At 52.5% G+C, this 23,112-nt stretch overlaps 1 protein-coding gene across 2 annotated transcripts in view; it reads left to right on the forward strand.

The window, feature by feature from the left end:
- Window positions 1–21,194, forward strand: part of LOC484505 (Fc fragment of IgG binding protein) — a 39,753-nt gene extending 18,559 nt beyond the window's left edge. For both annotated transcript variants that reach the window (XM_038528898.1, XM_038528899.1), the window contains 13 exons: window positions 1,667–2,258; window positions 2,379–2,578; window positions 4,195–4,336; window positions 5,752–6,089; window positions 7,050–7,623; window positions 7,990–8,606; window positions 9,057–9,600; window positions 10,898–11,469; window positions 11,678–12,251; window positions 13,272–13,471; window positions 16,785–17,171; window positions 20,626–20,894; window positions 21,019–21,194. In XM_038528898.1, coding sequence (XP_038384826.1) covers window positions 1,667–2,258; window positions 2,379–2,578; window positions 4,195–4,336; window positions 5,752–6,089; window positions 7,050–7,623; window positions 7,990–8,606; window positions 9,057–9,600; window positions 10,898–11,469; window positions 11,678–12,251; window positions 13,272–13,471; window positions 16,785–17,171; window positions 20,626–20,856 — 4,971 coding nt within the window. In that variant the 3' untranslated portion in view covers window positions 20,857–20,894; window positions 21,019–21,194. The remainder of the gene's footprint in view (window positions 1–1,666; window positions 2,259–2,378; window positions 2,579–4,194; window positions 4,337–5,751; window positions 6,090–7,049; window positions 7,624–7,989; window positions 8,607–9,056; window positions 9,601–10,897; window positions 11,470–11,677; window positions 12,252–13,271; window positions 13,472–16,784; window positions 17,172–20,625; window positions 20,895–21,018) is intronic.
- The last annotated feature ends 1,918 nt before the right edge of the window (window positions 21,195–23,112 follow it).

Raw genomic sequence — 23,112 nt, forward strand, 5'->3', positions numbered from 1 at the left:
CCCTGTGCACTGGCCATGGGTTAGATGCTTGCATACACTCCCTGAGGTTGCCCACGTTCCTAGGAGAGTGCCTGACATAGAGTTGGCTCTGAATACAGGGGTGGTTGGTGTTCTTGTCATTTGCATCTCACTGAATCCCCCAGCTTCTCCATGAAGTGGAAACTATCATAGCCCCCACTTTACAGATGAGGAAACTGAGACACAGAGATATGTCACTGGTCCCTAACCATTCCCAGTCCCTGCTTGGGAAGTATGGCAGGTGACTATGTTTTAAGGAGCCTCGGCCAGGAGAGTGTCTTCCTCCTGCCTTCTCCTCTGATTCCTTACACTTCCCAAAGAATCTGATGCTCACTGTGTCTACATTCAGGAAGGATGAGCAAGCGTGTTATTCAGAGGTGGATTTCTAAGGCTTTGTTGGTGACCATCAGTCTTCAACTTGAAACCACTGGTTCTCAGCTCAGGGGTTTGAAGTTCATTTCCCATTAGCCTAATGCTCCACTCACTAATGCTTAAAGCCTTAGCACTCACTTGTCAAAATAAAAACTTCCAAACAGTTCACAATACTAGCAAATGCTCCCAGAATACCTGTGCCGGACACATTTCTCAGCACTTTCCAAATGTCCGCTTGAATAATCCTGCCAGTCCACCCTGCCTCCCATTCAGTAGATGAAGAAACAAATACAGAGAGGTGTCTCTCACCTGCACAGAGTCACAGGAAGAGGAAGGGACAGAGCTGTGTTGGAAGCCAGGCAGGTGGCTCTGGAGTCCATCACTGCATTATTGATCAGCAAGTGGTGAACGAAAGGTAGCTGGTAAGCTTGTTACTCCATCGAGACTTGCATCAGCTTCCTATGGCTCTGAAATAAGTTACCACAAGCGTGGCAGCATAAAACAACAGAAATTTGTTTGCTCACTGTCGTGGAGACCAGAAGTCCAAATTCAAGGGGTCGGTGAGAGCTGCCCTCCCTCTGAAGACTCCATGAGGGTGGCTCCTTCCTCACCTCTTTCAGCTTCTGGTGGTTCCAGGTGTTCCTTGGCTCATGGCCAGGACACTCCCATCCTGGTCTTGGTCTTTTTTTTTTTCTTTTTATTTTATTTTATTTATTTATTTGAGAGAGAGAGAGCACATGGGGCAGAGGGAGAGGTAGACAGGATCTCAAGCAGATTACATGCTGAGCACAGAGCCCAATGCAGAGCTCGATCCCAAGACCCCAAGATCAAGACCTGAGCTGAAACAAAGAGCCGGTCACTCAACCAACTGTGCCACCCAGGTGCCCCGTCTTTGTCTTCACATGGCCTTTTTTCTTCTGTCTGTCCCCTTTTCTGGCTCTCGTCATTATATAAAGAAACTCGTCCTTGGGCATAGGGCCCACCTGAATCCAGGGTGATCTTGGGATGATGACCCTAAGTATATCTGCAAAGACTCTTATTCCAAATAAGATTATAAAAAAAAAAAAGATTATATTCAGGTTCTGGGTGGACATATCCTTTGGGGACCACCATTCAGCCTGCTATAAGACCTGACCATTATGCCCATTTTACAAATTTGAAAACTAAGGCCCAGAGAGGTGAGGTCACGTGGATCCCCAGTGTCAGGCAGGGGCTTGAACTAGCGTCTGCCCTCCCAAAGTGCACCCTCTGACATGTGGAATCTCTTGCCTCCCAGGTGAACGGTGTGGACATGAGGCTTCCTGTGGTACTGGCCCAGGGCCGGATCCGCGCCTCCCAGCATGGCTCGGACGTCGTGATCAACACTGACTTTGGCCTACGTGTGGCCTATGACCTCGTGTACAATGTGCGGGTCACAGTCCCAGGGAACTACTACCAGCAGCTGCATGGCCTGTGTGGGAACTACAATGGTGACTCCAAGGATGACTTCCAGAAGCCAGACGGCTCACAGGCAGGCAGCTCTACTGACTTTGGCAACTCCTGGGAGGAGGCAGTGCCAGGCTCTCCCTGCCTGCCGCCGCCCACCTGCAAGCCCGGCGAAGATTGCAACTCGAGCCCTGAGTGTCCACCTGAGCTGCAGGAGAAGTACAAGCAGGAGAAGTTCTGTGGGCTCCTCACCAGCCCCAATGGGCCTCTGGCTGCCTGCCACAAGCTGGTTGATCCCCAAGGTCCCTTAAAAGATTGTATCTTTGATCTTTGCCTGGGTGGTGGGAATGAGAGCATTCTCTGCAGCAACATCCATGCCTACGTGAGTGCTTGCCAGGCGGCTGGAGGCGATATTGAACCCTGGAGGACCGAATCATTCTGTCGTGAGTAAGGGGCAGAGGAATGGGGGGTGACTGAGGCATAGAAGGGGCAGACATGGGGCCCTGCAGCCCCTCCCACAGAGCTCCTGGGAGGGGGCCCTGACAAGAACTCCCTCTTTGCAGCGATGGAGTGCCCCCCCAACAGCCACTACGAGGTCTGTGCAGACACCTGCTCCCTGGGCTGCTCCGCACTCAGCGCACCCCCGCAGTGCCCAGAGAGCTGTGCCGAGGGCTGCCAGTGTGACCCCGGCTTCCTCAATGATGGCCTGGCCTGCGTGCCCATCCAGCAATGTGGCTGCTACCACAACGGTATCTACTATGAGGTAGGAACCCTGTCATTGCAGGCAGAGCCCAGGGCCTTGCACCAGACCCCATTCCACTGCCCCTTACCCCACAGCCCCCCACTTGGCCTCCTGAATGTCTCTCCCACCCATCCCTTCCCCTCTTCGTGGCCCCACTGCTGTCCCATTTGCCATCTCCCCGCTGCTGTCTCCACACCCTCACTTTTCTCCCTTGGGCCACCTTCCCCACGGCAGTGGGGAGACTCTTCTCAATATGGCCATGGGCCCTACAACTTCAAATCCTTCCCTGATTCCACAAGTCTAGACCATCTGTGTGACACAGCAGGTAACTCCATCTGCTTCCTTCTCCCACCTTCATGCACTTACTCCTTTTTCTTTGATTTGACTGTGTGTCTAAAGTCAGTCTCCCTCAAAGGACCACAAGCTCTGTGCGGGGGCCCTCTCTGCTGTCGCCTCATACAAATGAAAGCAGTAATAAGAGTGAATAGGTAGACAGTGCTCATTATGTGCCAGTTATGGCTTTCAGTGCTATGTGCACAGGATATGTGTGATGAATCTTTTTTTAAAGATTTTATTTATTCATGAGAGACACACAGAGAGAGGCAGAGACACAGGCAGAGAGAGAAGCAGGATCCCTGGAGGGAGCCCAATGCGGGATTAGATCCCAGGACCCCAGGATCACGACCTGAGCGAAAGGCAGACACTCAACCACCAAGCCATCTAGGTGCCCTGTGATGAACTTTTTATTCCGAAATATATATGTATGTGTGAACTTTTTATTATGAAATTTTGGTATGAACTTTTTTGTATGTATGAAATTTTTATTACGAAAATTTTCCCTTTTTTAAGATTTTATTTATTTATTCATGAGAATACACAGAGAGGAGACAGAGAGAGAGAGAGAAAGAGAGAGAGAGTCAGAGACACAGGCAGAGGGAGAAGCAGGCTCCATGCAGGGAGCCTGACGCGGACTTGATCCCGGGACTCCAGGATCACGCCCTGGGCTGTAGGCGGCGCTAAACCGCCGAGCCACTGGGCTGACCTATTAAGAAAATTTTCAAACATGCTCCCGCCATGTTTGACTTCTGTCAAGAGAACAGTGTAATAAATCCCCATGAGCTTATTACACAGCTTTAGTGATAACCACATTTTCCCCATCTTGTTTCAACTCCAACCTAGATTATTAAAAAAAAAAAAAAAAGAAAGAAAAGAAAAGAAAAAAAAACCCTCCCTTTTCATTTCTTCTGTATTATTAACGAAGTTATACTCTTCTAGGTAGGTGCTATATTATCAGCAGCTTACAGATGAGGAAACAGAGTTATCCAGAGGTTAAGTAATTTACACAGAGTGATACAGTTTGGAAACAGCAGAAACAGGCTTCAGACCCAGGCAGTTTGCTCCAGAGCTTTTGCTCTTAATTGGTATGTCACACCGCTTCTCATAGACAGCAGACATTTAGTGGGGGTTTTGGAAAAGTGAATGAGTGAATGAATGAATTTGACCTCAGGACCATACGGTGCTTTAGGTCCACAGACAAGGGGCCACCCTGCTGAAAGATGTCCCTTTTGTGTTCTCTGGATCTTCTGTCTGCCAGTGTCAGCTCCCACCCTCATGGCCATTGCCCTCTGTCCCCACAGCCGAACCAGACGATACTCACTGACAACTGCCAGCAGCAGTGTGTGTGCCATGCCGGACAAGGCGTGGTGTGCCAGGCCCACAGCTGCAAGCCAGGACAGGTGTGCGAGCCCTCGGGAGGCATCCTGAGCTGCGTCACCAAAGGTGCTGGGCTGGGGCCGGCCTCAGGGGGGCTGGGAGCACAGGGTGATGCAAATCCTGATTTTCACAGTGAGAGGTACGGAGGAGTAAAGATTGAGGTCTCAACCTGGGGCCCTCCGAGGCTGGGATTCCCAGGGCGGGGGGCAGAGAGCCTCCAGGCCAGGAGGCAGGGACTTTTATGGTAGAATCCAGGCTGTGGGGAGCCTCAGGGCTAGGTTTCCTGGGGGCGATGTCACAGACCCTGGACATAAGGCAAGGACAGGAAAACTTTTTCCCTAAAGGGCCAGATGGCAAACATTCAAACTTGCAGGCCTTGTAGGCGCAGTCATAACTCAACTCTGCCATCGTGGCATGAAATCAGCCATAGACTATGTAAGCAAGGGGATGAGGCGCCAGTGAAACTCTGATATTTATAAAAACAGACAGCTGGCTGTGCCAAGGTTCACTGACCGCTGGTACGCAAGATTAGGCTCAAGGCATCTAACATCATCTCCCCTTCAAGGCAGGGGAGACTGGGACCCACAGGGACAGAGATAGAAAGCATAGGCTTGAGGTCTCAAGCAGAGACCCCACCAGACTGGGATCTTAGAATACAGGGCCCTCCTCAAAGGAGGATCAGGACTTATAGGGAAATAGTCTGACATGGGACACCCCCCTCCCCACACCAATAAATCTGAGTCACAGAGCTCCCCCGACCCAGGACTGGTTTCTCAGGTTGAAGGGCAGAGAATAATTCCTTATTCCCAAAGATAAGGGCATGGGACCTCCAGAACTGAGACCCTCAGTCCCCACAGGGACTCCCAGGGGTGGGGCTATTTCAGTCAGAGTGGGATCAGGAGACAGAAACCACACAGTAGCCTCCATGAGGAGTTTAATCTACAGTATTTATTTGCAACAGAGTCCCAGAGGGGTAAGAGAACTTGAATGAGCAGATGGAGGGAGCAGCTCCCAACTCCCACCCAGGGGAGGGAGGAAGGTGGAGAGGCGGAGGTCACTGGAAGGTGCAGCTATATAATCTGCTGGTTTAGAGGCTGTGCAGCCTGGTGGCCCCCAAAAGGCTGGGAGCTCAGGCATGGGCGAATGCGGGACCCAGGTCTTGAACACAGAAAACCCTGGTGTGGTGGATGCCCTCTCATGGATGCCTTCGGGGCTGGCATTGCAGATACTGGGACCCCTGAGGCTGGGTTCCAGTGTAAGGACCCTACAGTCTGTGTCTTTGCTGCAAGGTCCTTGGGGTCTAGGTCTCCAACAGCAAACCAACAGGCATGGGTCTCAGATGTGAGGCCTCGGGTATCTGTTCTCACCTGCAGTAGCCCTCAGCACCAGTACAGTAGTGCCAGCATAGACTGGGGCAGATGCCAGGGAGCAGCCGACCTTAGGCTGGGCAGCCCCACAAGGTCCCCTCTCCCCATCTCCAGACCCATGCCATGGTGTGACGTGTCGGCCACAGGAGACGTGCCAGGAGAAGGATGGCCAGGCTGTGTGCGTGCCCAACTATGAGGCCACATGCTGGCTGTGGGGTGACCCACACTACCACTCCTTCGATGGCTGGGAATTCGACTTCCAGGGCACGTGCGACTACGTGCTGTCAGCAGCCGGCTACCAGGGGGGCAGAACCCAAAGCCTGACCCCCTTCACCGTTACCACCAAAAATGAGAACCGGGGCAACCCTGCTGTATCCTATGTGAGGCTCGTCACCGTGTCTGCCCTCGGCTTCAACATCTCCATCCACAAAGGGGAGGTTGGCAAAGTCCGGGTAAGTCCAACATGCCCTGGTGGGGGCAAGCCATCCTGCCAGCCACAGTTAGGAGCTGAAAGCTCACTCTTGGCCTAGGCCCAAAACAAAATGACAGTGAAAGCAATGACAGCAAACGCCCCCTTTTTGTTGGGAATTAAATGAGCCCAGCCCTTTGCTAAAGGCTCTGATGTAAGACTTCAGCATTTGCCTTTTTTAGCAACCTGGGTTTGAATCCAGACTCTCCTTGTGAACTGTGTGATGTTGGGTGTGACTTTTCTTGATGGGCCTTCATTTCCTTGTCTGTGAAATGGGGATCCGTCTGAGAGCCTGTGAATGTTGGTGAGGGAATAAATGAGAGGCCCAGAGCCTGCAACAAGGAGTGAAATTCAGGGAGATGGGGAGAGGGGTGAAGGCCAGGGGGAGGCGGGCTGCCCTTCCTGCCCATGGTGACAGGATTACAGATTAATGAATGGTAGTGCACAGAGGGAGAGAGAGGTACAGAACAGGGTCAGCACTCAATAATGAATGTTGAGTGACTTGAAGAGATGTCCAGACACACAGGGGTGTACAGGAGATGGGGGGGGGGGGAGAAAGAGACACAGAAAGACCCAGAGAGAGAGAGAGAGAGAGAGAGAGAGATGCTGAAAGAGAACTAGATCTAGATGTAGAGAGAGGGAAAGACAACAGAGAGAGAGAGAAGAAGGGAGGGAGATGGAGAGAGAGAGAATGAGAGAGAGAGAGAGAGAAAGAGAGACCCAGAAAAAGCAGCAGAGTAAGGTTTCATTCTCCAGGGCCTGGACTCAAGCAACATCCTTGATGTTTATTAACCGACATATAACTGTCAGTCCTGAGGAAGGCCTTGGCAGCTGCCAGCCATGGCAGATGAGGGAGGGAGGGAGGCAGGCAAGGGGCCAGAGCTGAAGCCTCTGCACCTCGAGTGAGCCCTGTTTGCCTCCTTCCCCTCCCCTCCACCCCCAGGTGAACGGTGTGCTGACAGTGCTGCCCGTCTCTGTGGCCGGGGGGCGGCTTTCGGTGACCCACGGCCCATCAAAAGCGCTGCTGGTGGCTGACTTCGGGCTTCGGGTCACCTACGACTGGGACTGGCGAGTAGAGGTGACACTGCCTAGTAGCTATCACGGCCAGGTGTCTGGGCTCTGCGGGAACATGGACCGGAACATCAGCAACGACCGAGTCTTCCCCAATGGCACACTGGCTCCCTCGATACCCAGCTGGGGCGGCAGCTGGCGAGTTCCAGGCTGGGACCCGCTGTGCTGGGATGAATGCCAGGGCAACTGTCCAACATGCCCTGAGGACCGCCTGGAGGAGTACAAGGGCCCGGGCTTCTGTGGGCCCCTGGCCCCTGACTCGGGAGGCCCCTTCGCTGCCTGCCATGCCCATGTGGCCCCCGACAGCTTTTTCAAGGGCTGCGTTCTGGATGTCTGCCTAGGCGGTGGGGCCCACGACATCCTTTGCCAGGCTCTGGCCGCCTATGCCGCCGCCTGCCAGGCTGCCGGGATTGCCATTAAGAACTGGAGGGAGGAGGCTGGTTGTGGTGAGTGTCGGGGAGCAGAGCAGGAGCTGGGGGTGGAGGAGGGGATCCTGTCTCTCCCACATTAGATGGGTCTCACTCCGGTCTTTCTGGGCCATTTGTTTCTCTCTCTCTCTCTCTTTGCCTCTTGTCTCTTGGTGCTTATCTCTGTCTCCCTTTGATTGTCTCTGCCTGTCCATTTCTCATTCTCTCTCCCCATATCTGTTTGGGTCTTCCTCTGTGTCCTTCTATTGGTGTCTTGCTGTTCCCCTCAATCCCTCCCTGTCCCTCCTTGTCTCTGTCTCCATCTATCTCCTCCCAATCTTCTGACCCCACCCCTGACACCATTCCCTCTCTTTCTCTCCCTCCCACTCCTGGGTCCACCCACAGAGATCTCCTGCCCGGAGAACAGCCACTACGAGCTCTGTGGCCCAGCCTGCCCAGCCAGCTGCCCAGCCCCTACACCTCCCACGACCCCAAAGCCATGTGACAGCCCCTGTGCCGAGGGCTGCCAGTGTGATTCAGGCTTTGTGTGGAGTGCCGACCGCTGTGTGCCCCTGGATGGTGGCTGTGGCTGCTGGGTCAACGGCACCTACCACGAAGCTGGCAGTGAGTTCTGGGCTGATGCCACCTGCTCCCAGAGGTGCCACTGCGGGCCTGGGGGCAGCTCGCCGATCTGCAAGCCTGCCAAGTGCGGGCTAGGTGAGCAATGTGCCCTGTTGCCCTCGGGCCAGCTCGGCTGCCAGCCTGTCAGCACAGCTGAGTGTCAGGCCTGGGGTGACCCCCATTACGTCACCCTGGATGGGCACCGATTCGACTTCCAAGGCAACTGTGAGTACCTGCTGAGCACGCCCTGCAAGGCACTACCCACGGGGGCTGAGAACTTCACCGTCACTGTAGTCAACGAGCACCGGGGCAGCCAGGCGGTCAGCTACACTCGCAGCGTCACCCTACACATCTACAGCCACAGCCTGACCCTCAGTGCCCAGTGGCCGCGACAGCTGCAGGTGAGGGGCCTGGAGCCAGACGGGAGCCCATGCCAGCCCTGGGGTTGTCTGGGACACTCAGGAGTTTGTCATTCCCCTGATTCCCTTTCATAGGTTAGCGGGGCCATGATGCAGGGGTTCAGAGTATAGGCCTTGGAGCAGTGGCTTCTCCATTCCTTACATAATTCCTTTAGTTTAGCCTTAGTTTATTCTGCTATAAAATGGGTCTAAGAAGATTACCTGCTTCAGAGGGTCGTGTGAGGAAGCAGTGGCATAGTAGCTCTAGATGCCCATTATTACTACTACTGCTGCTGTCATTATTATTATTATTATTATTATTATTATTATTACCAAGGGTAGATCCCAGCCTCAGGGTTCCACCCTACCCCACCCCCACCCCCTTCGGTGGTGTAGTCAAAATTTGAACCTTGACCCGCGCGGTCATCCCCCATCCCTACCGCGTGCCCGCAGGTGGACGGCAAGCTCGTGGCGCTGCCCTACCAGCTGGACTCACGCCTGCGCGCCTACCTGAGCGGCGCCGACGTGGTGGTGACCACGGCCGCGGGGCTGTCTCTGGCTTTCGACGGGGACAGCTTCGTGCGCCTGCACGTGCCGGCGGCGTACGCGGGCGCCCTCTGTGGCCTGTGCGGGAACTACAACCAGGACCCCGCCGACGACCTCGAGGCGGTGGGCGGGAACCCGGCCGGCTGGCAGGTGGGCGGCGAGGCTGGCTGCGGGGAGTGCGTGCCCGGGCCGTGCCCGCCGCAGTGCACGCCCGAGCAGCAGGAGCCCTTCGGCGGCCCAGACGCCTGCGGCATCATCTCCGCGCCCGACGGCCCGCTGGCGCCCTGCCACGCCCTGGTGCCGCCCCAGCAGTACTTCCAGGCCTGCCTGCTGGACGCCTGCCAGGCCCAGGGCCATCCGGGAGGCCTCTGCCCTGCCGTGGAGACCTACGTGGCAGTCTGCCAGGCCGCGGGGGCCCAGCTCGGAGAGTGGAGGCGGCCGGACTTCTGTCGTGAGTACTGATCCATGCCCGGTCCACATAATGGGGTGGGGTTGGGCAGGGGGTGTCTTCCCGCCTTCCCCTTCACACAGCTCTAAGACCAGAGTTCTCCTCCCCCACAGGGTTAGGCAGCACCTTGCCTCCCCTGAGCCAGATAGCTCCTGTCCAAAGAACCACAATGGCCTTCACACACCAATGCACCAGGACGCAGACTGCCATGGGAGACACTCAGATACACCTGGTCAGAAACCCCGGGTCCAGGATCCTCTCAGGGATCCACGTGCTGATATCTTAGTCAGATAGACCGGGTGGTGGAGCCGGTGAAAGCTACACAGCGAGATACACCTGGTCGAGGTAGATTCTCTCAGGTACCCCTGGTGAGAGAGACCTAGAGAGTTACACCTGGTCCGATGCACCTACACTGTTTCAAACACCGAAATACACAAGGTCAGATAGAACCTTGGTCTGATAACCTTAGGCAGAGACTCTTCTGATTAGAAGCACTTGGGCAGACACTCCCAGGTAAGATCATGACCCTGACACAGCCCCAGGTAGATATATACAGGTTCATGGTCAGAGAGTCCAGGGCCATTACCCTCAGACACATGGCCTTGGTGAAATTTATCCAGTCAGCTTCACCCAATCAGATACACATGGTCAGACTCACGCCGACGCCGACCTTGTCAGAGAGACTCCATCAGAGGCTTCGGGTCAGACATCCACAGCCAGGTGTACTCAGGTGGATTCATACCAGAGATACAGGATACACTTGGCTCCACGCCCTGGTCAGATTCACCCCCCTGAGACACCCACAGTGGGTTCTAATCCTGCATATCTTGGTCAGATGTAGGTGGTCAGATTCACCCCATAAGATTCACTTCATCTTTAGAAATACTTCAGCAGGGGGCACCTGAGTGGCTCAGTGGTTGAGCGTCTGCCTTTGGCTCAGATCGTGATCCCGGGGCCCTGGGATCGAGTCCCACATCAGGCTCCCCAGAGGGAGCCTGCTTCTCCTTCTGCCTATGTCTCTGTCTCTCTCTGTGTCTCTCATGAATAAATAAAAGCTTAAAAAAAATACTTGATCAGATTGACACACAGCAAGGTCAGAGAGACTTGGTCTCCACATCCCCACCCTGGATCCCCCAGTAAGATATCCTAGATCAGACACTTTGCCCAGATCTCTGGATGGAGTCAGTCATGAAATATTCTCAGACAGAACATACAGATTCTGAGCAGGTTCTCCCACTCTGCACCTTCTCTGTGCCTCTCCCATGCACCCACCTGGCTCATTCCCTCTTTGTCCTCACAGCCATCCAGTGCCCTGCCAACAGCCACTACAAGCTCTGCGGTGACTCCTGCCCTATAAGCTGCCCCAGCCTCTCTGCGCCTGAGGGCTGCGTGCAGACCTGCCGGGAGGGCTGCGTCTGTGACGCCGGCTTCGTGCTCAGCGGCGACACCTGTGTGCCTGTGGGCCAGTGTGGATGCCTCCACGAGGGCCACTACTACCCACTGGGCGAGTCCTTCTACCCGGGCCCTGAGTGCGAGCGGCGCTGCAAGTGTGGGCAGGGCGGCCAAGTCACTTGCCAGGAGGGCTCGGCCTGCAGGCCCTACGAGGAGTGCCGAGTAGAGGACGGTGTCCAGGCATGCCACCCTACGGGCTGTGGCCGCTGTGTGATCAATGGTGGCATCCACTACATTACCCTGGATGGGCGTGTCTATGACCTGCATGGCTCCTGCTCCTACGTCTTAGCCCGAGTCTGCCACCCTGACCCCAAGGACGAGGACTTTGCCATTGTGCTTGAGAAGGATGCAGCTGGAGATCTCCAACAGCTGGTGGTTACTGTGGCTGGCCAGGTTGTGACATTGGCTCAGGGGCCAAAGGTAAGTGGCTTCTCCCGGGGGTCTGAGCAGGATAGGGTCTACCCCAAGGTGAGTGAGGGGGACACAGTCCCACCCTCAGGTAATCCGAAGAACATGGTCTGACCCCAAAGGGCTGGTGAAGAACACAGTCCCACCCCAGGAGTCTGAGGGGACCGCCTCACCCATTATTCTGTGAGTCCCTGACCACCTGCTTGACCTTTCCATCCAGGTCACTGTGGATGGCGAGGCTGTGGCCCTGCCTGTGGCCGTGGGTCACGTGCGGGTGACTGCCGAGGGCCGGAACGTGATTCTCCAGACCACCAAAGCACTGCGGCTTCTCTTTGATGGCAATGCCCACATCTTCATCTCCATCCCCAGCCCCTTCCGTGGCCGGCTCTGTGGCCTCTGTGGGAACTTCAACGGCAACTGGAGCGACGACTTTGTGCTGCCCAATGGCGCCGAGGCCTCCAGCGTGGATGCCTTCGGAGCCGCGTGGCGGGCGCCCAGCTCCTCCCAGGGCTGCACTGAGGGCTGTGGGGCCAGTGGCTGCCCCGTGTGCTCGGCCCAGGAGACGGCGCCCTATGAGAGCAACCAGGCCTGCGGGCAGATCCGGGACCCCAACGGCCCTTTCGCAGGCTGCCACGCCGTGCTGAACCCCTCCGAGTACTTCCGCCAGTGCGTGTACGACCTGTGCCACCACAAAGGCAGCACCGCCTTCCTGTGCCAGAGCCTAGCGGCCTACACGGCAGCCTGCCAGGCAGTCAGTGGCACCGTGAAGCCTTGGAGGACGGAGAGCTTCTGCCGTGAGTGTCCAGGGGGGCCCTCGAGAGACTCCAGACCAGGCTCAGGGACGTCCCGCCCCCCTCCACCGCCCCGCACCTGCTCCCATCCTGTCTGCATCTCACCAGCAGTCCCTCCCTCTTGAAGGCTCTCCTAGCTTCTCCTGCACCACCCCCCACAGAGCTCCCACTGGCCCTTCTCAGTCTCCCTTCAGGGGCCCACTCTCCTGAAACCACAGACGTGCTTCATCCTCAGGGCTTGTCCTGAACCTTCTCTGTGGTGACCTGGGAGGGCTGGTCAGGCAGCTCACATAATAAAGCGTGAGTCTGTGGCTCACGTGGCCCCCATGTCCCCCTGGATGTGGCTATAGCCCTCAGACTTCCGGCCCAGGACTGTACCTCTTAGATACCCCCAGTTAGGGGTATGCTTCCTTCTAACTCCCAGGGTAGGGCTGTGTCCTGTTCATTCTTCTAAGGACAGCACCTCTGTCCAGAGCCATGATCCACCCCTATAGCTCTAGATTTGTCCTCAGTGCTGACAGCGGACACTTTGTCTTCAGCCCTGACCTCTCTCCTGACTGCCAGTCTTGGGGGGCCAGTGGCTTCCTGGACACTTTCCCCCGGATGTGCATAGGGTCCCTCAGATCTGCTGTGTTCTCATATGGCATTAGCATTTTACCCCACACCTGATCCTCCCATTCCCCGACCGAGTCTTCATCTCAGGGGCAGCCACACGCTCTGCCAATTGCTTGCCAGAGCCCAGGGCCTCACCCGGAACACTTCCCCTAGGTCCTTGCAACTCCCTCTTCTTGCCCCATCCTGGCCTGACCCCCTGCCTGTGCTTCCCCCAGCAGCCCTGATCATGCTGGGCTGTCACTGTCTGTCCCCCTGAGATGAGCTCATAGAGCAGGGCCCGAGGCTGCTTTCTTGCTGGTGTCCCCAGCACTGACTGCCACCCTAGACCCTGGTGTGCGGGGAGGCCTAGGGGGTAGGGGTAAGAGTGCGGGAGAGGACCCTGACCTGCCCTACCTCCTCCCTCTGCAGCACTCCAGTGCCCGGCCCACAGCCACTACTCCACCTGCATGCGCTCCTGCCAGGGCTCCTGCGCAGCTCTCTCCGGCCTCACCGGCTGCACCAACCGCTGCTTTGAGGGCTGTGAGTGTGATGACCGCTTCCTGCTCTCGCAGGGCACCTGCATCCCCGTGCAAGACTGTGGCTGCACCCATGACGGCCACTACCTGCCGGTGAGCCTAGGGTTGGCATCAACGATGGATGACAGGCAGGGAGGGAGGAGGAGCTCCAGGGAAACATGTGGAGTTCTTGTGCCCACACCTCAAGGATGGGGACATTTCCCAGCTCCATGGCTCCATGCCAGGGAAGTATTAGTTCCCTGAGTCTACTGAGACAGACGACCTCAAACTGGGTAGCTTCAAACCAGAGCCATCTATTCTCCCAGAGTTCGGAAGGCCAGCGTCAGGAACCAGAGGCACTGGGGCAAAATCCAGGTGTGGGCAGGACAGCCCTCCCTCCAGAGGCTCCAGGGAAGAAGCCATTCCTTGCCCCTCCTCTCTCCTTCCCCCCAGATTTGTTTTTGTTTTTGTTTTTAAGATTTTATTCATTCATTCATTCATCAGAGATGCAGAGAGAGAGGCAGAGACATAGGCAGAGGGAGAAGCAGGCTCCCTGCGGAGACCCCAAAGCGGAATTCAATCCCAGGACCCTGGGATCACGCCCTGAGCCAAAGGCAGACACTCAACCACTGAGCCACCCAGGCGTCCCTCACCCCAGTTTTTGGTGGCTGCACCCCAGTTTTCCTGGCCACCTCCAAATTCTGCTTCCATGTCACATTTCCCCACCTCCTGTGTATGTGTCACAAAACCTCTCTGGGCCTCCCTCTGCTAAGGATACAAGTGACTGCATTTAAGTTCCACTCAGATAATCCAGGACAGTTGAGATCCTTAATTTATCACATCAGCAAACACTCTTTTTCCATATAAGATAATATTGACTGGTTCCAGGCATTGGGACCTGATATTTTTGGGGGGCCATTCAGCCCCCCCAAAATATAGCCCCTTATCTGAGCCTCATTTTCTTCATGGGGTTAATCATCATCCTTGCACCATAGGTGTCTGAGGATCGGGTGCTGTGGTGCCTGAAGGGCACCCGCTGGGAACCGGGCCTTACCCTCTGCCTTCATCACACAGTAAAAAACCCCAACAATTTACAACAGCACAGTAGCTGATGAAGTTAGCCATCCTCTGCTGATGGAAGTTGAAAGTGAATCTGATTTATTTTTGCACTTGATGTTTTCTGCACTCTTGCTATGCCCCACGTTTGTGACAGGTGTTCATTTATTTAGTGATCATAACAATCCTGTGAGATGGGCACCACTGCCACAAAGAGAACTGAGCCCTGATGGTCCCTTAGCAAGTGGTAATGCTGGGATTCACATCCCAGCAGCCTGGACCTACCCTCTGAACTACTAGGCATCCCACCTCCTCAGAAGTATATATATATCAAGGAAAGGAAAGATGAATGACCACATTCCATCCTCATTCATCTCCATCATTTTATGAATGGCAGAAAGATAGGCCAGAAGGCTTAGAAGTGGAAGACTTTTGGGGAAAGAAATGCCAAACTCCTTCCTCCAGGTGTCACCGCCTACAGGAAGCCCTCCCTGATCATCCCCTAGGCTGGGTTAGGTATTACCCCAGTGCTTCCCCCATCCCAGTCCTCACCACTCTACCTGTGCTAGAAGGTTTCTTGGATTTGTCAGTCTGGCATTCTCCAGGGAAGTCTGGGCTGGAGATACAGATGAGCAAGACATCATAGAGAGATAGTATTTATCTCTTTTGTTACATTCATTCATTTCTTTTAATGTTTGCAGACTTATATAATTTTTTTAAGGTTTTGACTTATTTATTCATGAGAGATACAGAGAGAAAGGCAGAGGGAGAAGCAGGTTCCCTGCAGGGAGCGCAATGTGGGACTCGATCCCAGGACCCCGGGATCATGACCTGAGCCAAAGGCAGACGCTCAAACACTGAACCACCCAGACGTCCCTAGACTTTTATTTTTAAAGAATTCAAACTTAGGGATCCCTGGGTGGTGCAACGGTTTAGCGCCTGCCTTTGGCCCAGGGCGCGATCCTGGAGACCCGGGATCGAATCCCATGTCGGGCTCCCGGTGCATGGAGCCTGCTTCTCCCTCTGCCTATGTCTCTGCTTCTCTCTCTCTCTCTGTGACTATCATAAATAAATAAAAATTAAAAAAAAAAAGAATTCAAACCTAAGAAAACTTGCAAGAATCATACAAAGAACTCCTGCATACTCTTCCTTTAGGTTCTTATTGACCTTTTGACACGTTTGCTTTGACATCCTCTCTATATAAGTATATATGCACATTTTTTTCTGAACTATTTGAGAGTATGATCCTGACACAGTCCCCCTTCATCCCTTAGTTCTTTAGCAGGGATTTCCTAAGAATAAGGAAACTCATTTACATGATTATGATGTGATTCACTTCAAAATCAGGAAATGCTAATCTAAAAAAAACAACAAAATCAGGAAATGAACTCTGATTCAATACTATAAAGATTCTATTTGAATTTTATTGGTGGTCCCAGTAATGTCCTCTTTGACAATCACCTGTCCCCCTGGGCCAGAGTCCAAATGAGGATCAGACACTGCTTTTAGTTTAGTTTTTTTTTTTTTGACACTGCTTTTAGTTTTTATGAGATTTGATGAGATCACCAGGTGTTGGACATAGAGAGAGAAGGGAAAAGTCTAAGGATTGAGCCCTGAGCAAAGTAGTGGTTAAGGACTTGGGAGATGAGGATGAACTTGAAAATGCAGTGAAGAGAGAGCAGCCAGTCAGGTGGGAGAAAAAAAGTTATTTCCTGGAGTTGGGTTCCCAGGTGGCCTTGAGTTCTGGGGCTGTGAGTGCCAGGACCCTGGGATCTCTGCAGTGCTCACTCCCATCTGGTATCAGTTTGCTTTTACCCGGTTACAAATCACCCCAAACCCTAGGGGCTTAATACAACCATTTGTTTAGTTCGTAAGGCTGGGGCTCTGCTGTGTGGGCTGGACTCCACTGGGTGGTCCTTCTGCTGTTCCAGGGCTCGCTCATACATCTGTAGCCCTGCGGTGGGTCAGCTGAGAGCTGGCTGGAGCTCTGTGGTGGCAGCTGGGATCATCGTCTCTCTTCCTTGGGGATGTCATCCTCCAGCAGACTAGTCCACACTTGTTCTTGTGGGCAGGATTCCAAGAAGGAGAGAGAGAAGGAGGGACGGATGGAGGGAGAGAGAGAGAGCGAGACAGCTGTAAGGTCTCATGAGGTCCAACCCTCTGGGTGTGACACTGCTTCTGCTGTCTTACAATAACCAAAGCAGAGTGTTGAGGTGAACCCAGATTCCTGGGAGGAAGGGGAAATAACCTCCACGTCTCTCGATAGAAGTTGCTGCAAAGTCACTCTGCGTGCATGCAGAGCTTTGGGAGATTGCAGCCATGGGTGTGATCCACCGCACTGAGGTCACCCAGCCCCTCTCTCTGTGCACAGGTGAACTCCTCACTGCTGAGCTCAGACTGCCACCAGCGCTGTTCCTGTTCCTCAAGCACTGGCCTGACGTGCCAGGCAGCCAGCTGCGGGCCAAACAGCGTATGTGAGGTCCAGGCGGGGGCCCGGAACTGCTGGACCCCCCAGGGTCTCTGTTCCCTCTCTGTAGATGCCAACCTCATCATCTTCAATGGGTCCCGCAGAGCTTTCCACTCCCAGGGCATCTATGAGCTGTCTTCCCTCTGCCCGGGACTACCAGACACCACCATCCCCTGGTACCGAGTGGTTGCAGTCCTCCATGCCTGCAAAGACAAAGTTGAACCTGTGGACGAGGTTCACATCTTCTTCAAGGATGGGCTGGTGACTCTGAGCCTAGAGAAGGGCGTGTGGGTAAGCCTGGCATGGGGGCGTGTCTCCCCTGTGCTTTTTGTTCCTCCTGCTGTGGTGTCCCTGCAATCCTGGCTGCCCATCTGTCTTGCGTTTCCTTTATCCAGATCTCTATAGTTTAGTCCCTGCATTTGTATTTGTCTCAGTATTTCAGACTTGGTCTCTCTATTCTGAGTTGTTTGGTTCTTGTTTTTGTTTGTTTAAGATTTTATTTATTTGGGGGGAGAAGGAGGGAGGGAGAAGCAGACCCCCTGCTGAACAGAGAGCCAGGACCCTGGGATCATGACTTGAGCTGAAGGCGGATGCTTAACTGACTGAGTCACCCACACATCCCTGGCTGAGTTCTTGAGGAGTGAAAACATGCTCAAATAAATTAGTCGTTCTGATAATAGTGTTAATCAAAACTCTATTGGCTGTAAGCAACAGAAACCTGAATTCAGATTGCCTTGAGCAAAAAGGAATTTATTGTCCCACAGAACTAGAAAATCCAAGGATAGAGCCTCAGGAGTGGCTGGATCCAGGTGCACTGGCAGTATTATCTGGATTTGTACCTCTGTCTTTTGGACTTGCTATTCACCCACCCAGTTTCATTTCTTTTGGCTTCCCAACACATACCCACAGAATGGGGGCTCTTCTTATCCTCATTTTCTTTCTTTTTTTTTTTAATCCTCATTTTCTTATCCTCATTTTGCACAGAGGATAAACTAGGGCCCAAGAAGCTGAAGTCATACATTCAAGTCATTCAGACAGTGCCTAGGAGATCCAGGCTTTGAAACCACCAGCACCAGACTCAGTTCCGAACCACTTTGGTAGGAACAAGGTGCTGTAGATACAAGGGACCTGATTGTGTCCAAGTGCAGCGTTCAGTGGGAACTTCCCCCGGACTCTGATGATTACAGGCCACTGATCCTTCCCTCACTTGTCCTTCAGCTTGCTCTTCAGGACCCTCTCATGCCTGCTGTTGTTTGCCTCCAGGAGTCTGTTTCAGCACTGGTGCCCCTCGTTCTGCCCCTTGACTTCCTCTCATGTACATTTGCATTTGCCAAACCCCCTGGTTCTCACCACCCCAATTCCAGATTTCTGATAGAGACTCTGGCCAAGCTGATGTCGGCTTATGATCCAATCATTCATGGCCCATGTGGAAGAGTCCCAGACTCAAACACAGATGCCAGGCTACCCTAAGCTCCTAGATGAGCATGTCCTTATTTCTGTGACCTGTTGATTGATTGTAGAGATATCCACCGGGGTCTTCTGGGTTCAGTGGAGATACAGCTGATGCTCCACACACCTCCCTCAGTGGATGATCTGCATCCCCCCTCCAGCGCATGGAGACAGGTCAAGGTTCAGCCCTTGCTGGAAGCAGGGAGGCTTGCATTCTCTCTTTAGGGTAATCTGGACCAATCATTCCTTTTCTCAAGCCATCTCCCTGATCCATAATTCAGATTCACAGACACCTACTCTTGACCTCTCCTTGCCCCTCTGAGAAACAGTTCTCTGTATAGCAGACAAATGCTCTAGAAATGTGAATCAGATCAGGTGTAAAACTCTACAGGTGGCTTCCCAGAACAACATTCCAAACTCAAGCCACCTCCTTCCCTTGGCCTACGAGGCTGTGTGATCTGACTCCTGCTGGCCTCCAACCTCGTTTCCTGTAACTCCTTCCCTTGTTAGCTATGCTTATGAAAGGCCAGGCTGACCTTTCAGCAAACCAAGCTTGTTCCTTTGCATGTACACCTTGGGCCTTTGCATGTGCTATGCCCACTGCTGTGGGGCTCTTCTCCCAGGCAATCTGAGTTGACACCTTCTTGTCCTCTAGGCCTCTGTTCCAGCGTTGCTTCTACAGAAAGGCCTTTCCTGACTACCTACAGAAGCTCCTCCTCTCCATCCCAGTCTCCATGCTATTGTTCTCTTTGATTTCCTTCAAAACACTTATCGCTATCTGAAGTCATCCATTATTTGCTTGTGTTTGTTGCCTTTCTCCATCACTAGCATATAATCTGCAGGTGGACAGTGGTCCTGTCCCTCTTGGTCATCACTTTGCCCCCAGTACCCAGAATGGGGCCTGGCCACCCAAAGAGGATTCCCAGGAAAAGGTGGTTTTTGTGAATATATTCAGTCCATTCCCTCTCTGACAGGCCATATGCTGAGAGACACAGATGATTCAGACCCAGTTATTATACCTCCATAGATTGAAGTCTGATGAAACTTTGCATCCACTCCTCCAACTATTCTTCACTCTATCCATCTCTTTTTCCTTCCTTCCAGCCATCTATTCTTCTACCTCTGTTTCCCTTTTCTCCTCTCTCTTTGCATCCCTTTTCCCTCCCTCTGTTCCTTCTTTCCTTTCTTTTGTCTATCCATCCACCCATCCATCCACCCGCTCATCCATCTACGCACCAGTCCATCCATCCACCCACCCATCCATTCACCCCCCAGTCCATCCATCCATCCATGCATCCACCTACCCATCACCCATCCATCCACACATCCACCCACCAATCCATCAGTCCGTCCATCCATCCATCCATCCATCCATCCATCCATCCATCCATCCAGGTATATCTATCTATCTTTCCAATCAAAATCAACTGGCAGAGGAAGACTCAGACACAAAGCATTTAGAAAAAAAGAACTTTTCTTTCAAAGAAGGGTTCTCTACGGAGTCTAACTCTAGAATAATTAATTCATCAATGAAAACAAACAACAGGGGCAGTCTGGGTGGCTCAGCAGTTTAGCGCTGCCTTTAGTCCAGGGCCTGATCCTGGAGACCTGGGATCGAGTCCCACGTCAGGCTCCCTGCATGGAGCCTGCTTCTCCCTCTGCCTGTGTCTCTGCCTCTCTCTCTCTTTGTGTCTTTCATGAATAAATAAATAAAAATATTTTTTTAAAAAAAAGAAAACAAACAACAATTATTTAAAGGGAAAAACTCATGAGGTTCTCAAGGTTACTGTGTCCACAGCTTATGACAGAGAAACAGTAATTTTCTCACATGATTGTGATACTTTCTAGCTCGTTACTTGTCTGTAGATATCAGCATTGAAAAAATAAGACATGAAGTTGCTCTTGTTGGGAACCAGTAACTTAACAGGACACACACAAGTGTTCTTTTATTTTGAAAAGGAGAACCATACGGGACGATGCTGGGGTTGGATCGTGTGTTTATCTATCTGGTACAAAGTGCTCCTCACCACCCTGGCTGGCCCTGGAATGTTTTGTGCATTCTTACTTATCCATCAACCCATCTCTCTGTCCTTTTAACCATCTCTCCAAATCTCCAGCTAGCTTATGTATGCATCTCTATATACGGTGCGTCAATCCATGTCTTTATCTCTTTTGGCACTTGTGTCTCTGCTTTTGCTCCTTGAACTTGTTATCTTGCTTGGAGTCTCCATCTTGGTAACCCTCCAACTCTTTTGTGACTCTAGCCTCACCTCTGTTTTTCCCTTACCATCACCAGGTGAATGGTCTCCCTGTGACTCTCCCAGCTGAGTTATCGGCATCTGTGTCCATACGTAAGAATCCCGATGGCTCCGTGAGTGTTATTCAGAAGGCAGGGGTCCAGGTGTGGCTTGGCACCAACGGGCAGCTGGCTGTGATGGTCAATGATGACCATGCTGGAAAGCTGTGTGGGGTCTGCGGAAACTTTGACAAGGCCCAGACCAATGATGGGCATGACTCCAGAAGATGACAACAGGAGAGCTGAAGAGTGCAGGACTTCTCCCCATGGTGAGAGATGTAGCATGGAAGCCAGGCTACTTGGGGGTAGGGGCACCTGGGTCCTCATGGGAAGGGGGCAGTCGGGGTAAGTGCTCAATCTGCAAGAGAATTGCTAAGAGTCTGTCTCTTACAGTCACAGCTGATCAATCATCTCCTGGGAATGAGGACTTCGGGACCTGACCCTCCTGGAGATTCCAATAATTGGAGGGTGCACAGTGTCCCTGTGTGCCCCTACACTGTTCTACCCCTTTGATGAGCCACTGAGGCCAATTGCTAGAGCATTGAATAAATATCTCAGGCTAAGCTGCATGCCAATGTGTCTTATGCCTTCTCCACTCTGACTTTCCTTCTTGCACAGCAGCTGTCATATGCCTGGGGCATCTGGCACATGATGAATATTTACCGAAGGGTGAAAGGATGATTGGAGGTATGGGTGGGTGAGTGGACAGATTATGGGTGGGTGGAAAGGAGGGGAAAGGGAGAGAAGGAGGAAGGGGACCTGGATGGGTGAATGGGGTGGCAAAATGGAAAGATAGGGACATGGATAATTAAAAGTAGATGAGGGGAAGATGAACAATTGAATGGAGGGAAGGAGTCAAAAATGGAAAGAGGGTGAATAGATTCTGGCTTTATAATTTATAATCCAACAACTTCTCTGCCACTTGGTTTCCATATATGTCTTAGTCTATGCAGCTGCTATAAGAAAATACTGTAGAATGGATGGCTTAGAAACAGCAGAAATTTATTTCTCATGGTTCTGGAAGCTGGGAAGTTCAAGATCAAGGCACCAGCAGATTTGGTGCCTGGCGAGAGTCCTCTCCCTGGTTGATGATTGGCTATCTTCTCATATGTGTCATCATATGGCAAAGGGCCAAGGGAGCCCTCTGGGGATTAGTTTATAAAGGCACTAATCTGGGGCGCCTGGGTGTCTCAGTCAGTTGGGCATCTGCCTTCAGCTCAGAGAGAGAGGCAGAGACACAGGCAGAGGGAGAAGCAGGCTCCATGCAGGGAGCCCGACGTGGGACTCAATCCTGGGGCTCCAGGATCAGGCCCTGGGCTGAAGGCGGCGCTAAACCACTGAGCTACCCTGGCTGCCCCAACATAAGCATTTTGAAGGGACTCAAGGGTTCAAACATTCACTCAACAGCATCTTATTTGCTTGTTTGTTTGTTTGTTTGTTTGTTTGTTTTAGAGAGAGCACTGTGTGAGCAGGGGAAGGGGGAGAGGGAGAGGGAGAGAATCTCAAGCAGACTCCTTGTTGAGCACGGAGCATGATGTAGAGCTCATCTCAAGACCCTGGGATCATGACCTGAGCTGAAACCAAGAGTCAGATGCTTGACTGAGCCACTCAGATGCCCCAACAGCATCATATTTAAAGCAGAGTTCATGATAGTACCTACCTCATAGAGTTGGAGTGAGGATTCAATGTGTCCATTCAATCCACAAGTCAAAATTTGAAATCTCTCTTCCTTTCTAAACCCTTCCCCCACCTTTCCCATGATGGCCTTACCCACCCAGTGACTAGCGCTGCCAATACTCACTGTAATAGAAAATAGGGATCGTTCTTGATTCTTCCCTCTCTTTTGCCCTCCACTCAGTTCATCCACAAATCCTGTTGGGTTGTATCAAAATGTACCTGAAATCTGCCTTTCTTATGCCTACTTGATACAGCCATCACCCCTTTATGCTGATGATGCCAACAGCCTCCTACCTGCTCTTCCCCTTTTGTAATCCACCCTCACTGCTATTTGATGACTCTTCCTAACATATAAGGGGGACTATTGGCTAGAAACTTCTCATAATAAAATCAAATTCGCCATCTTGTCCTATAAGGCCCCTGCCCACCTCTGCTGACTCATCTCCAATCACTGTCCTCCTTGCCAATTATGATTTGGGAACTTGATCTTTCAATGTACTGAACATGCCAGATTTTTCCCACTTTACTTCTTTGCAATATGCTGTTCTTTGCACTTACCAGATGATTAGCTGCTTCTCATCCTTCAAATGTCAGCTTACATGTTAGCTTAAGGCCTTAGAGAGGCCTTTCACAGCCACGTCATTTAAAGTGGATTCCCTGTTACCCTCTGCGCCAGATGCTTGCCTGCTTGCTTATTTCCTTCCTAGCATTTGTTACACTTTAAAATTACTTTTATTTGACTTTCTGCCCATTTAGAAGTAACTCAAAAGCAGAGACTATATCTGCTTCATTCACCACTTTATTCTCAGC

The sequence above is a fragment of the Canis lupus genome, chromosome 1, assembly GCF_011100685.1.
Source record: "Canis lupus familiaris isolate Mischka breed German Shepherd chromosome 1, alternate assembly UU_Cfam_GSD_1.0, whole genome shotgun sequence".
Lineage (NCBI taxonomy): Eukaryota > Metazoa > Chordata > Mammalia > Carnivora > Canidae > Canis > Canis lupus.